This window comes from Mixophyes fleayi, chromosome 11 (assembly GCF_038048845.1).
Source record: "Mixophyes fleayi isolate aMixFle1 chromosome 11, aMixFle1.hap1, whole genome shotgun sequence".
Classification (NCBI taxonomy): Eukaryota; Metazoa; Chordata; class Amphibia; order Anura; family Limnodynastidae; genus Mixophyes; species Mixophyes fleayi.
In genome coordinates, this window is record NC_134412.1 from 77,862,482 (window position 1) to 77,876,748 (window position 14,267).

General features: G+C 41.7%; 1 protein-coding gene across 1 annotated transcript in view; it reads left to right on the top strand.

The window, feature by feature from the left end:
- Positions 1 to 14,267, top strand: part of ATAD3A (ATPase family AAA domain containing 3A) — a 49,307-nt gene that overhangs the window by 13,923 nt on the left and 21,117 nt on the right. Inside the window, exons 7-12 of the mRNA XM_075189793.1 lie at positions 272 to 341; positions 7,774 to 7,929; positions 8,339 to 8,395; positions 9,313 to 9,438; positions 12,798 to 12,922; positions 13,583 to 13,634. Coding sequence (XP_075045894.1) covers positions 272 to 341; positions 7,774 to 7,929; positions 8,339 to 8,395; positions 9,313 to 9,438; positions 12,798 to 12,922; positions 13,583 to 13,634 — 586 coding nt within the window. The remainder of the gene's footprint in view (positions 1 to 271; positions 342 to 7,773; positions 7,930 to 8,338; positions 8,396 to 9,312; positions 9,439 to 12,797; positions 12,923 to 13,582; positions 13,635 to 14,267) is intronic.

A 14,267-nucleotide genomic window follows, 5' to 3' on the forward strand; every position in this document is an offset into this window, starting at 1 on the left:
TGTGCGTGATTGTACAGGAGTGCGTGCGTGATTGTGATTGTGCGCGCGTGATTGTGTGTGTGTGTGTGTGTGTGTGTGTGTGTGTGATTGTACAGGAGTGCGTGATTGTGCGTGTGTGCGTGATTGTACAGGAGTGCGTGCGTGATTGTGATTGTGCGCGCGTGATTGTGTGTGTGATTGTGCGTGTGTGTACGTGTGCGCGAGATTGTGCGTGTGCGCTCATTGAGCCTGCCTTCGTCTCCGTCACAGAACATACCTTTCCTTCCTATAGGACTGCGGGTACCGTGTTTGGAGAAGGTTTCCGTGCTTTTATCTCGGACTGGGACAAAGTTACAGCGACTGTAAGTGCTGCTAGAATTCCTTCTAAATTGCTGTACAGTTAACCTCTTATGGTTACATATTATCAAATGTGAGTTGGTTAAAGGTATCTCTCGCATAACATTATTTCTTAACACTATTTCTAAACTAGGGTGCTTTTAGGGGTTATTTAATAAGGAGTAAATGTGCCATAACGTACAACCGCTAATCAGCAATTCACTTTGATCTAGCTAGTTCAGAGAAAGCAGATGTTTCATTGTTTACTGTTGGCAGTTTTACGCTTTGTTAGGAAATAACCTTGAATCTTGTGTGGTTTAGTGCAATGTAGTATTGTCCCTAATAACTATAATGTAAATCCTGTTCCATGCAATTTTATTTAAATAATTATATATTCTCATTTTCTTTTCTGCTGCCCATTTGTAAAGTTGTTTCTAACCGATCTACTTGTTTGTATAATTTCAATCGGCTTCTATACTGTTACATTAGAATTTGCCAAGCAGTCAGAACTATTGTTTCTTACGTTGTTGCAACAATGTTGCAGCTTTCTGCAAAGCAGTTTAACAATAGGATGGTGACAGACAGATGCTTTAAATGCTAGAAAACCACTTTCATTTATAGTGCTCCACTCTCTTGTGCACATAATGATTTAAGTACTATGAACCGTGGACAAAGGCTACCATTCACAGTGCCAAATGGAATCCACTGCAGAGAAACTGGTATTGTTGAAATAAAGATTTTAAAAGTAAGGGAGCAGAAATATGAATACCAAGTCTTGTTAATTGCAGGACATGTGGTTTTTTTCCTACAGAACCCCAAAAAAAAAAACAATTTGTGATCTGCTAAAATGTTTGCTGTTGGGCTTATGATTATGCTGCTAGAAGCTTTCACACTGAGAAATCCATTTGCTGCAGATAAGTGGATAATGCAGATTTAGTTCAATGCTTCCGCCACTAGATGGCGCTGCAGAGTTGTGCTTGGGCTGTTATCTGCAGCTGACAGCTCTCTGCAGTTAGATCATATCAGTGAACATGGTGGGTTTCTGTGCTGTCGGGCTGTAGTGCAACAATGTCAACTGGTAAACAGTGTACCTGGGGTGTTCTGTCCTCTCCGCAGTGTGTGCAGTCATCCAGATGAGGAAATGCGTTTTACAGATGTGTGGTATCTGTTCATAAAGCTTGGGAGCAGTGCTATTCTCTTTCCCAGATGTCAGACAATAGGTTCTGAATGCTTTTGTTAATATCTCACGTGACTATTTGTATGTAGACCACGTAGACTGGCCAATCTAACCCTTTTGTGTATTTGATTAGAAATTAGAATTACAGTATAGTGGACCTGTCAACAGGTTCTCATAAATGTATTTATTTTTTTACTACATCACGCCCTGTGCACTGTGTAGCAAGCAACAAACAAAGGGGTTTGTCCCGGTAGAGAGCATTACATTCATCTCACTGTGCTTCCTCCGGCTAGCACAGCAGAGGAGATCTGTGACGTGTAGAGGAACCCAGCCCGGGAGCCAGCATAGTGCAATCTGAAAGCTTGGCTAGGCAGGCGAGTATCTGGCTTTCTCTATACCTCTAAGTCAGTGTTTCTCAAATCCAGTCCTCAGGACCCACTAACAGTGCAGGATGACCAGTGAAATAATTATACCACCTGCTACACTGTGTCAGTCAGTAATGAATACACCTGTGCTCCAACAAGGAGATATGGAAAACATGTACTGCTAGGGGGTCCTGAGGACTGGAGTTGAGAAACGCTGCTCTAAGCTCTCCTGTTGTGTGGTCTGGGGGAAGCCTGCCCCAGAGAGAGCATAGCACATAACTAGCTCTCTATATTGAATGTTCTTTGCACTATGTTGGTAATATTAGTCCATCACTGAGCCATGAGGCACATTATGCCTCAGTTCATAGTGATTTTGATAGGCTACATTCTACTCAGTAGTTTTTTAGTCAGCAAAATAACTGGCTCTGTTGTGAGAAGTTGGCAGGTGTACTTTTTAAAGATCATTTTAAAAGATAATGCTACCTTTTGGGTGGGACATTTTAAATAAGATAAAGCGAGAATTTCTTTAATACCGAAAAGCTGCCTGCTAGAACATTATACTGGAGATTGGGTCCCTGCATCTAAGGATCATGGCAGATAAGTATTCCTGCGATAGAGGGATGGGACCACAGTGCAACTCAGAGGTCATATCATTCCCAGACCACATGGAGAAATAATCTGGTTGGAGACGCATGTGTGAGTTAGTGGGGAGCATCTGAACGATCACTAAGCATCATGAACTTTTTTCTGTGGCCACATCCAGGGGAATATTGGTACGCAAGTCTACAAACCTAGGTTCACTCTGTATTAACAATTAGAAAGTTACTGTCATAATAAAGCCGTTTTATTCATTCAGATTGTCTCCTTGTTCCACCTCCTACATTTAAAGTAGTGAGCGCTAATCTTCTTTTAGTAGAATTGATTTGATGCACAGGGAGCGAGGAATGGTTACAGATAGGTCGCGTGGTCGGCTTGTCTGTACACAGGAACTCTCGGTCCCCGTTCGGCTTAAATACGTATTCTTCATTTGTATTTGTACAAAGAGAAAAAAAAAGTTTTTTTTTTCCTTCCCTCTTGATTCAGCCAATCAAAACTTACTCTGGGCCTCAAATTAACTTGGACTTTGAATACTTGTTGTCTTCTGAAAAGTGAGGTTAATTCTCTGCCGTTCCCAGGCAGCTCCTTTCGGTAATGGGGAACCTTCCGAAGTCAAGAGGACGTAAACTTGGATTTGATGAGCACATAATTGTATCCTAATACACGCACAGATGTCAGATGTGCCATGAAAGCTTTTCCTCCCCTCCACCCCACTTAAAAACAGAAATAACTTGAGAAAGCAAAATTTCTTGCCAGTGAGCGAAGTGGAAATTCTTTTGACTGAAGCAAAGGGAACTAATTCTTAGTCATGTCACCAGCTCACAAGTGTCTTTAGGACGTTCAGATCATCCGCCGCCTCGCCCAGTGGATTGTAGAACATTCCGTAACCGTAATATATGACCTGTAGAAAGATTCCTTATTACCCATACCAAATAATCTACGTGTGTTGTGCTATATTTCTGTGGAGTGCGATCCTCTGCCTGTGAGCTGTTTGTGCATCTCAGACAGAGCAGACTACAGACAGATCCACAGGGGCTACTGAGCCATGGCTAATGAGGAGAATTACTTTACCTGTGGTCTTTCATCACGGCACTAATGAGTCTCTAATGAGGTCTGAAAAGTCATTTAGTTTTGAGCAAGGGACAGAAGGGGCTCCATTTAACCTCCACGGTTCCAGAAGAGGCGGCAATCGTTGTCTGAGGCCTCTGAGACAAAGAGAATTTAGTCTCTGGGTGGAATGATTTATGGTGGGGTGAGGTGGTGCTGTTTGGTCTGTCATGGGGCCATGTTAACCATTTGGGGGTATATTTACTAAGCGGCGGGTTTGAAAGAGTGGAGATGTTGCCTATAGCAACCAACCAGATTCAAGCTGTCATTTATTTAGTACATTCTACAAAATGACAGCTAGAATCTGATTGGTTGCTATAGGCAACATCTCCACTTTTTCATACCCACAGTTTTTAGTAAATATATCCTTTTTCTCATGTTTGCTGCATTCTGGTTTTCTCTGATTTTATAATGGCTAGCTTGGGAATATTTACATAATGGACTACCTATAGTAATGACGTTATGTGTTTTGTGTGTGATCTGTCGAGTCTAGCAGTGCAGATTTTCTGGATCTCCTGACACAATGACAGGTGAAATACTCGGTACAAGGCCTTTTAGAAGGAGTGGGTTATAAATTACTAGACTAAGGAGAGACCCCCCCCCATGGAAAAATATGCAAGGATTGGAAAGTGTTTACTATAATAAATAAGGAGGTCACATAATTATCCTCTGTAGGACTCTGTTACCATGTTTGATTATTTTATTCAAGAATGACTATACTTACATTGCATTAAACATTTACAAGCAGATGGTCCATATGCATGGATGACCACTGATTCTACTGTTTATCAGTCCTGTCCAGGATTTAAAAAAAAGGAATGCTGACATCTGGTGAGGTTGGTGATCTCTAGCTATAGGGTTGCAAGAGGGTAGTAAGTGACTCGCTTGTCAGCGGAAAATCAATACGTAACATCGGCTCCTTTCACTCTTTCTAAGACAGGAGGCCTAATGTCCTGGATTGTGCTGCCTGGCTGGCAGTCTTGGGATAGGTCCCTTGTACAGATCACCCCGGTGTCTTGTCCCTGACCGTTCGGCACTGGCTGGTGATTTACTCCGGTCCCTGGGGAATAATGCAGCTTTTATCTGCTAAGCTATGTATCTATTCCTTTGGCTGCAGTGACACTTGGCTAATAGCAGCTGTCAGTGCTCCCCCCTTCTTCCTGGTGAGCGCAGGATAATTGCCGCTTCCCTGGCCTAGATGGCTGACTTCTGATATAGGGGATGGGGTCTCCTCGCCGTTCTCTCTTTGCAAAAAAATGACACAAATATTTGAGGAGATCAATGTCCTGCTCTCCATAATGAGACCGGTCTGCGTGCGCTTCCTGCCGGCGCGCGTTACGCTGCTCTGCAACATGTTTCCTGGCGCCCAGTATGTTGCATCCTAGTGTAGGTGACTTCATCCTGGCTGGAACATATAGTTACACATAGAGCCAAGTTGGCACAGAGACATTATCTGAGCCCAGCAGTTGCTGCTCTCTATCCCGTATTTTGCTTTTATATAACATTATTTATATTGTTGCCCATTAATTACTTTTTCCACTTTATTATTCGTATATTTGTCCAGTAAAAGATCAATGTAGAAGCATGTTACCTTCTAGATATATCGGTTTATTGGCATAGCGCCAAAGTGCAAATGGATTTTCCCAATATTAGCACTTTCAGAGCACAGGCTATAAATCAATAATATTATATTATTTTAGAGGCTCTTTTACACCGTTGCTTTTTTTTTTTCTTTTCTTCTAAAGAGCCTTTCTCTTGTAATAAGTATATAATAAACACAAACTGACGTGCATGACTGCACTTTGTTACTTTTTACAGAAGATGGGAAACTAAAGATCTTTTCTAAGGTTCTGAGTACATTCCCTTCCCTACGTCCTACAGCTTTATTGTCTGTAGTCTATAACATTATTTACATTTCTACAGTTTTTTGGTGTTGTTTTGTATTTCTTTACCATTTTCCTGCTTTACTGTATCAAGTGTCGCCCCAACAATCAGTGTTGGGAAACTCCTACTGCACCTTGTGAATGGTCCATCTACAAACCCTCTCTCACCGTGAAGGCATCGAAGACCTTCATTCATTCGCTTGTCATCTCTCACCTAGACCTCTGCAACCTCCTTCTCTCTGGCCTCCCTCCTACCTCTCCCCAATCCATCCCCATCATTGCTGCTGCTCTTATTTTTCTTCCTCAGCAATCTGCATTTGCCTACCCTCTCTGCCGGTTCCTACACTGGCTCCCGTTCCTCTACAGACTCCAGTTCAAGCTTCTTGCCCTCAACCAATCCTCTCCCCCCTACATCTCCAAACTCCTCTCCCTCCACACTCCCTCACATCCTCTTCACTCTGTCAACGACCGCCGCTTCTCACTTGTCACCTCCGCTCACTCCTGCCTCCAAAACTTCTCCCGTGCTGCCCCCATCTCTGAAACTCAGACCTTCTCTCCATCAGACTCCCCACCTCTCCAAGGCTTCATATGGGCTCTCAAAACCCACTTCATCAAGCATTTTCAGCTCTCCTAACTCACCCCTACCCCTATTGCGCTGACTCACCCATTGTCGCCCCAATTCATCTGCGCCCCCCCTTCTAGATTGTACTCTTTCATGAGCAAGACCCTCTTCCCTTATGTCCTCCATTCTTTGCCTAAACCACCATCTCGCCTGTACACCCCCCCCCCCCCTTCTCCATCAGCACCTCTGTCCCTGTTTGCTGCGCCCATCCTGTTGGATATAGGCTCATCTTGCTCTGATTTTCTCCCTATTTTCCTGTTATGTTATGTACTATTTACTGTATGCTGTCTGTACAGCGCTGCGGACCCTTTGTGGCGCACCAATAAATTAAATATAATCAACATTGCAACGTTGGTGTAGAAGAAAACCTATGAACAATCACATAGCCCTGCTTGTATACTATGTGCATAATGTACACTCGCGTGTAGGATTTTATTATTTATTTAATTTATCATTTATCCCCCTCCCAATAAAGTAATGTACATGTTGCAGACCGTTATTTCTCAGAGTCAGAGGACTGGCAACGATTTGACTTTTGTGTGCAGTCTCCAGTATTGGAGAGCCGTATTGACGGGACACTTATTTATGTGCTGCAACTGCTGACATTGGTGTAAAATAGGTCATTTCCCCAGATCACGTTCAGAGATCCTAACACAGGAGCCTTAATTACCTTCACTGGACTTAACTCACCCGTCTGCTGCCCGAACAAAAGACATTCACCTCTTTATCCTTGCACCTTGTAAATGCCAAATATGATTATGTACAACGCACCTAGAAGTATGAAGGGGGGATTTGCACCCCCAGATTACTTTCACTAATTTGGCCTTTCCATGTTTTTCTCTTAAAAAAAAAAATCTGTTTAACTGGTAATAAGACATTGTGATCTATTTATTTGATAAAAAGCACATTTTCCCACACGCAGCTGTTTTTTTATGAATTAAACACTTAACTTCCATCACACAGCCCCCTTTCCCGGGGAATAAAGCTACATGGAGCAGCCCACTGGTCTCTGGGGAGGGGGTGGTGCGCCCCCTAGGTGGTAGTGCAGCTTATATGAACACTGATGCACAATTGTATATAGTTGTACATAGGATGTTATGAAACCTCTGCCTGACTTATTACTGTAGAGAAAGTTCATATGAATCCTTTTAAACGGCTAATATTTTATTTTATTTATTTTTTATATATAGTTGTTATTTTTTCCTTTAAAACTTGTATAGCAGAAGTGGTCCCCTGGTCAGTCATCAAAACCTTACCTGAATTACTGAAGTATAACCTTTATATACTACACCCTGAATACTGTTTAGAGGCCCTTTTTAGTTTATGAACCTATATAGAGTGATGTGGTGCAAATATACTACACAATTTATTTATTTTAAAAACAACTCTGCATAATGTTTCTATGGCACTTTATGCATATAAAATTTTTTTTTATATTTTCATGGAAGTCTATATGGCTGTGTGTGACCCTTCGCCAGTGTTAAATGTATAGTAAGTGATGTGCAGTTGATATTGTAATGTAACTAGATCATCTAATAAAAGTGTTTCATCTAATAAAAGTGTTTGAGGGAAAAATCTGCCTTTCCAATGTCCCCTTATCTGCATTAGTTTTGTATTAATTTATTTTTTATTTTTATTTTTTTTTTGTTAATTTTTTTTTTTTCCTTCTGCATATGTGACCTATATAATGTACTTCCCCCCACCCAGGCAGCAGGATTGACCATACTGGCGCTCGGTGTTTACACTGCTAAGAACGCCACAGGTGTAGCGGGCCGTTATATTGAGGCCCGTCTTGGAAAGCCCTCTCTGGTCAGAGACACGTCCCGTATAACGGTGCTGGAGGCAGCCAAGCATCCCGTTAAGGTAAGAATTTTAAAGTTATTAAACAATGGGTTAGTGCTCAGTCATTAACGTTATACCCTACAGTTATACCTGCTTTCAAGAACCCTACAGTGGGGTACCTGTTATTAAAAATAACTCCTTTCTGGGAAGGTAGCTATGTACCAGGAAGCTGGCCAGTTATCCAAACCATTATACTTATTTCTGCCTTTGTATAAAAGTGTCACAATAGAAGTAAAACTTCTATCCCCCCAGCAATCAAAGGGGTGCTGGGGAGAGTCTGTTTTTCTCCTACCGCAGTAATGGTAGACTCTGGTATTGACTTTGATGTTATAACATAATTGATCTGCTTTGACAGAGTTACTTATGATACTATTTGGATTTTGTTTTTGTTTTTTTAATGTTTGATTGTTTTTCATTTTTAAATCAATAGGTCAGCAAGCGCCTTTTCAGCAAAATCCAGGATGCCTTAGAAGGAGTTGTTCTCAGTGTGAGTATATCTTACATATTCAGCAGTAAGCGTCATGGATACTGTTCTTTACACTAGGGATTTCTACACCGAAAAAAGTCCCTAAGGACTGGACACCTAATTGTAGTCAATCTTGGGCTGGGTTTAGAAATGGCCGAGGATAGACCAGTGGGATCACAGGAATGGTCACAGCAGCTGGAGATGAGGGAGCTGATCTTGTAGGACACAGTGACCTGTCCACTCGTGTGGTTATGTTAATGAGGACAGGGCTGCATGTGACGGGAAAAGTGTCATGATGTGAGGAAGGGAGTAGAGACAAACGGGAAGCCACAGACTGAGATTTAGATAATGGAAGGTACAGGGTCCCCAACAGCACAGAATAGTGATGTGAGGCTCCCATGAAATTAGTGCAAGGAGAACGTAGTCTCAGACTTGGTTTTTATTGGGTCAAAAGGCAGAATCATCTGACACAGTAAATTCTGCTAGCAGATGTGTTGCTTTTACTGGCCATACAAGGTCGTTTAGGGCACGTTATTAAAAATAATTAGTGATGAGACAACATGCTTTTTTGTCATTTAGTGAGAACATGATACGGATGGGTATGGACAATGCATTTTACTAAAAGTGGCAAAGGCTGAAAGCACAGGCTCCACCAATAACTGCATTGGTGCTCTCCAGTTATTTCCTTATAGCTCCATGCTCTCCTTAGTGTGGTCATTTTAGTGGTATGTGCTAAACAGATTATTTGGGTGAGTAGGTCCTCCCTCCTATTTGTAGAAGCCCTGCCATCGTAGACTGCTGTATACCTTGATGTGGCCTGTGAAAGCTATTGATCCATCCATAAAACATAGACACTCTCCCCTGCTTTGTCGTTCATCTCCTCTTGCTATGGGCAGGGTCCCAGTATATGGTGTATGATTTCTTTCTCTGTGTTTCAGCCAAAACTGGAGGAGCGAGTAAGAGATATCGCTATTGCCACAAGAAACACGAAGCAGAACAAAGGTCTCTACCGGAATATTTTAATGTACGGTCCCCCAGGGACTGGAAAGACGCTCTTCGCTAAGGTAAAACATTACAGCTAGTTGGTTTCCCATCATCCTATGCAGTAGGTGTACTCTACCCATTACTGGTCTGTATGCATCATCCTATGCAGTAGGTGTACTGTACCTGTTACTGGTCTGTATGCATCATCCTATGCAGTAGGTGTAGTGCACCCATGACTGGTCTGTATGCATCATCCTATGCAGTAGGTGTAGTGCACCCATGACTGGTCTGTATGCATCATCCTATGCAGTAAGTGTACTGCGCCCATGACTGGTCTGTGTGCATCATCCTATGTAGTAGGTGTAGTGTACCCATGAAGGGTCTGTATTCATCATCCTATGCAGTAGGTGTACTGTACCTATGACTAGTCTGTATGCATCATCCTATGCGGTAGGTGTACTGTACCTATGACTGGTCTGTGTGCATCATCCTATGCAGTAGGTGTACTGTACCTATGACTAGTCTGTATGCATCATCCTATGCAGTAGGTGTACTGTACCCATGACTGGTCTGTATGCATCATCCTATGTAGTAGGTGTAGTGTACCCATGAAGGGTCTGTATTCATCATCCTATGCAGTAGGTGTACTGTACCCATGACTGGTCTGTATGCATCATCCTATGCGGTAGGTGTACTGTACCTATGACTAGTCTGTATGCATCATCCTATGCAGTAAGTGTACTGCGCCCATGACTGGTCTGTGTGCATCATCCTATGTAGTAGGTGTAGTGTACCCATGAAGGGTCTGTATTCATCATCCTATGCAGTAGGTGTACTGTACCTATGACTAGTCTGTATGCATCATCCTATGCAGTAAGTGTACTGCGCCCATGACTGGTCTGTGTGCATCATCCTATGTAGTAGGTGTAGTGTACCCATGAAGGGTCTGTATTCATCATCCTATGCAGTAGGTGTACTGTACCTATGACTAGTCTGTATGCATCATCCTATGCAGTAGGTGTACTGTACCTATGACTAGTCTGTATGCATCATCCTATGCAGTAGGTGTACTGTACCTATGACTGGTCTGTGTGCATCATCCTATGTAGTAGGTGTAGTGTACCCATGACTGGTCTGTATGCATCATCCTATGTGGTAGGTGTACTGTACCTATGACTAGTCTGTATGCATCATCCTATGCGGTAGGTGTACTGTACCTATGACTAGTCTGTATGCATCATCCTATGCGGTAGGTGTACTGTACCCATGACTGGTCTGTATGCATCATCCTTTGCAGTAGGTGTAGTGTGCCCATGAATGGTCTGTATGCATCATCCTATGCAGTAGGTGTAGTGTGCCCATGAATGGTCTGTATGCATCATCCTATGCAGTAGGTGTAGTGCGCCCATGAAGGGTCTCTATGCAGGAGCGGTTTGTGACGTCCATGACTAACAGATTTGATTATTTAACTCATGGTGCCAGTAATGTGTAATTTGATTTGTTAAAGGCTTTCAATAATTAATGAATTATGTAACAGCAGGCATTGCCGCAAGTCTGGGGTATACCCTGACTGTAACTGATAGCGCGTCCTTAATGCGATTATCTCTGGCTTACAGTGAGCAATCTTTTTGCAGACAAAAACGGTGTTCTCTCTTGTTTGAGCTGGGAAGCTAACATTACAATTGTATCATGTTTCTGGTTATTATTTTGAACAAACACGGTAGCAGTAGTTTCCTTGTGAACAATCAGATCATTTATGCGACATCTAAATTTATAGTGACTGTACATGCTGCTATCATGCCCATGACTTGAGCACCTAGTGGTAAAATCACTTTGTGATTTATTTTTTTTGTTGGTGTTGCTGATGATGTCACAGTATTTAAGGCCACATTTACACGGATGAAAATTTTCTGTGGAATATATTGAAATAGTTTCCATAAATTGCCCCATGTGAATCCTGTGGGCCACACAAAGAAGTGTGTTTCAGAGTTTCTGATTACTGTCTCATTGACTATTAACAATTTCCTATTGGCTGTGAGACCATAACAGATCGGACACCTGCAATGTCTATGGTTTAAAGGGTCAATACTGTATGAATGTATTACAGTTTAGGAAACAGGACTACCAGGCAGATGAAGCCACTTGGGTCCATGTAGTGTGCAGTTACTGCAGAGTCCTATCCTGTAAATACTATCCGCATAAAGCGTGGGTTCTGATGTCATTGGTTATAATTTGCCAGTTCTGATGTCATTGGTTATAATTTGCCAGTTCTGATGTCATTGGTTATAATGTGCCAGTTCTGATGTCATCGCTTCAGTGTTCATTAGAAAACCTTGTGACTTATAAGGAATATTGCATCGTCCACTGTAAAATTATTAGTCATTAAGTCACCTTGGACTTCTCAGACCTGCATAAATGTCATTCTGATCACAGCCTAGTGCTGTAACCTGGTCATGAACTCAAGCACATCAGTCCCTGCCCCTTTGGGGCTTACAGTCTAAATTCCCTGATATACACACACAGACTAGGGTCAATTTGTTAGCAGCCAATTAACCTACCAGTATGTTTTTGGAGTGTGGGAGGAAACCGGAGCACCCAGAGGAAACCCACGCAAACATGGGGAGAACATACAAACTCATCACAGATAAGGCCATGATATGTGTATATATATATATATATATATATATATATATATATATATATATATATATATATATAATGTATGTGTGTGTGTGTATATGTGTATATATTGAGAGAGAGAAACCTAAATTATTTCAAGGAATTGATCCATTTGCATGATTATAGGCACAAAAGTCTTTTTAAAAAAACGCACACGTTTGTTTCCAAAAATCAAATGGGAAATCATACAAAACTACCGAGATAATGAAATAATCAGACTGTGCCTACTGAATGTTTAGATAAGGGGTTAATAGAAAAGCCTGTCTAGGATTTGGCTGCATGGCTCATACACTATGTAATGTGAACTGATGAATTTACTGTACAGCGTCGGTGTAATACAGACCGCGCCGCTATTGATTTTGCGGGATGAGAATGCTGAGCCTGTTTTAAACCCAATGTGGTCATCACCCTAATTGAAAAATGTGCTATATTTATTTGACACTCGCACACACAGCAAATTGTTTGATGGGATTGATAGCCCCCCCTCCCTTCCTTCCCTAAAGGAAGATATATGAGCGAGCTCCCTGGTGGGTATTATATAATGGTTAACAAGATCATTGATGGAGCCCACAATAGGAGAGGAATGTCTGTCAAGATCTAAAACCTCTCCCTTTAAGTGTCTTGTGTCTCCAGAGTATACGGAGCGTTACAAGCCACAAGTTGTTTTTAATATGCCCACGTTGCGTCTTTGGTGTATGCGCTGCTTGTTTATTTATCCCTTGACTGACTGCGTTGCTTTTCTGTCCTCTTTTATCTGTAGAAATTAGCCATGCATTCTGGCATGGATTATGCCATCATGACTGGTGGTGATGTCGCCCCCATGGGGCGGGAAGGAGTTACTGCAATGCATAAAGTATTTGACTGGGCAAACACCAGCAAGCGAGGGTGAGTAATGCGTAACCTGATTTTTTATTTTTTTGTTTTTGTTTTTATGTGTAACATTGAATAAAACTTGTACTTTTTTCCATTTGTGGCAACTTTTTTTGTTTTTGTAATTTCAAATATTGAATACACACAAAATGATTTGCGTTCTTGTTAAATTAACTGGAAGCGTTTTAGTTAGTTCCAGCGATTAAATTGTATAAAGACTAATGTAGAGAATTATTGGGATGACTTTCTGACGTGAAATGTATTCAGGGTTGTTCACAAATAATTACCTGTAAACCTGATTTTCAGTATGTGTGAAATCTTTGTAAATGATTGCTATGTTAAGCCCTTTTCTCTCCAAGGGGTAAATGTATTAAGTGCCGATTTTTGCAAGTCGCCGGTAACCCGCCAGTTTGCAGTGAAAATTTAAAGCGGCAATTGCTTTAAAGGCATTGTTTTTCCATTTAAGCCATAGCCGCTTTAAAGTTTCACTGCAAACTGGATGCCGAAATCGGCACTTAATATATTTACCCCCAGTAGTCGCCTCTAGATCAAATATTCTGTTTTGTGTTTTGTATTACGTCTTCTGTATTTCTAATCAAAGTATATTGATGTTTAACACCCATTGAAATGTAACATAACACAGATGTTCATACTGGTTCCTGTCTCTTTACACAGACTCTTGTTGTTTGTGGATGAAGCAGATGCGTTCCTGAGGAAGAGATCCACAGTATGTAATCCCCTTCCTGCCTATACCTGTGTCCGATCTCCCAGTACTCCCGATAGCTTCTTGCTCTATGTGAACTGGTTGGATATATTCTGACCTAGTGACGTAGATGGGACCTCCCCGTACATTACAGCTGCCAGAGATGAAATCCTATGTGTGCTCAGTGTAGTGTAATACAGTGAGCTGCATGTGACTCTGAAACACTGGCAGCCATGATGTGGTTGGCGGCGACAGTCCTGGAAGAGTTGTACTAACAGCATATTGTTTGCTATATTGTAGATACATCCCCCCCCATCCCCACTGTTATGTTCGCTATATAGCCCCTGAAATTGAGACTCTGTTCTAGTCCAGTCAGATTTGCTAATAAGGGCCTTTGAACTGTTTAATTGCCTGCAACTTCTATGGTTCAACGTCAAAGACTGTACAAAAAATAGTGCACTGTATCTATTGCCGGTGACCATATAGGATAGTGTTAAAAAAGGCGGTAGGTTGTTTTATATCATTAATGAGAAAAGCACATTTTTCTGTGATCTCGCTTCATGTTTCTATATCAATAAGTTGGAATTGGAATCTCCTGTAATACTTGACGTGGGCTTTAATTTCACATAGATTGATTGGCTTATGTGTACACTCCTG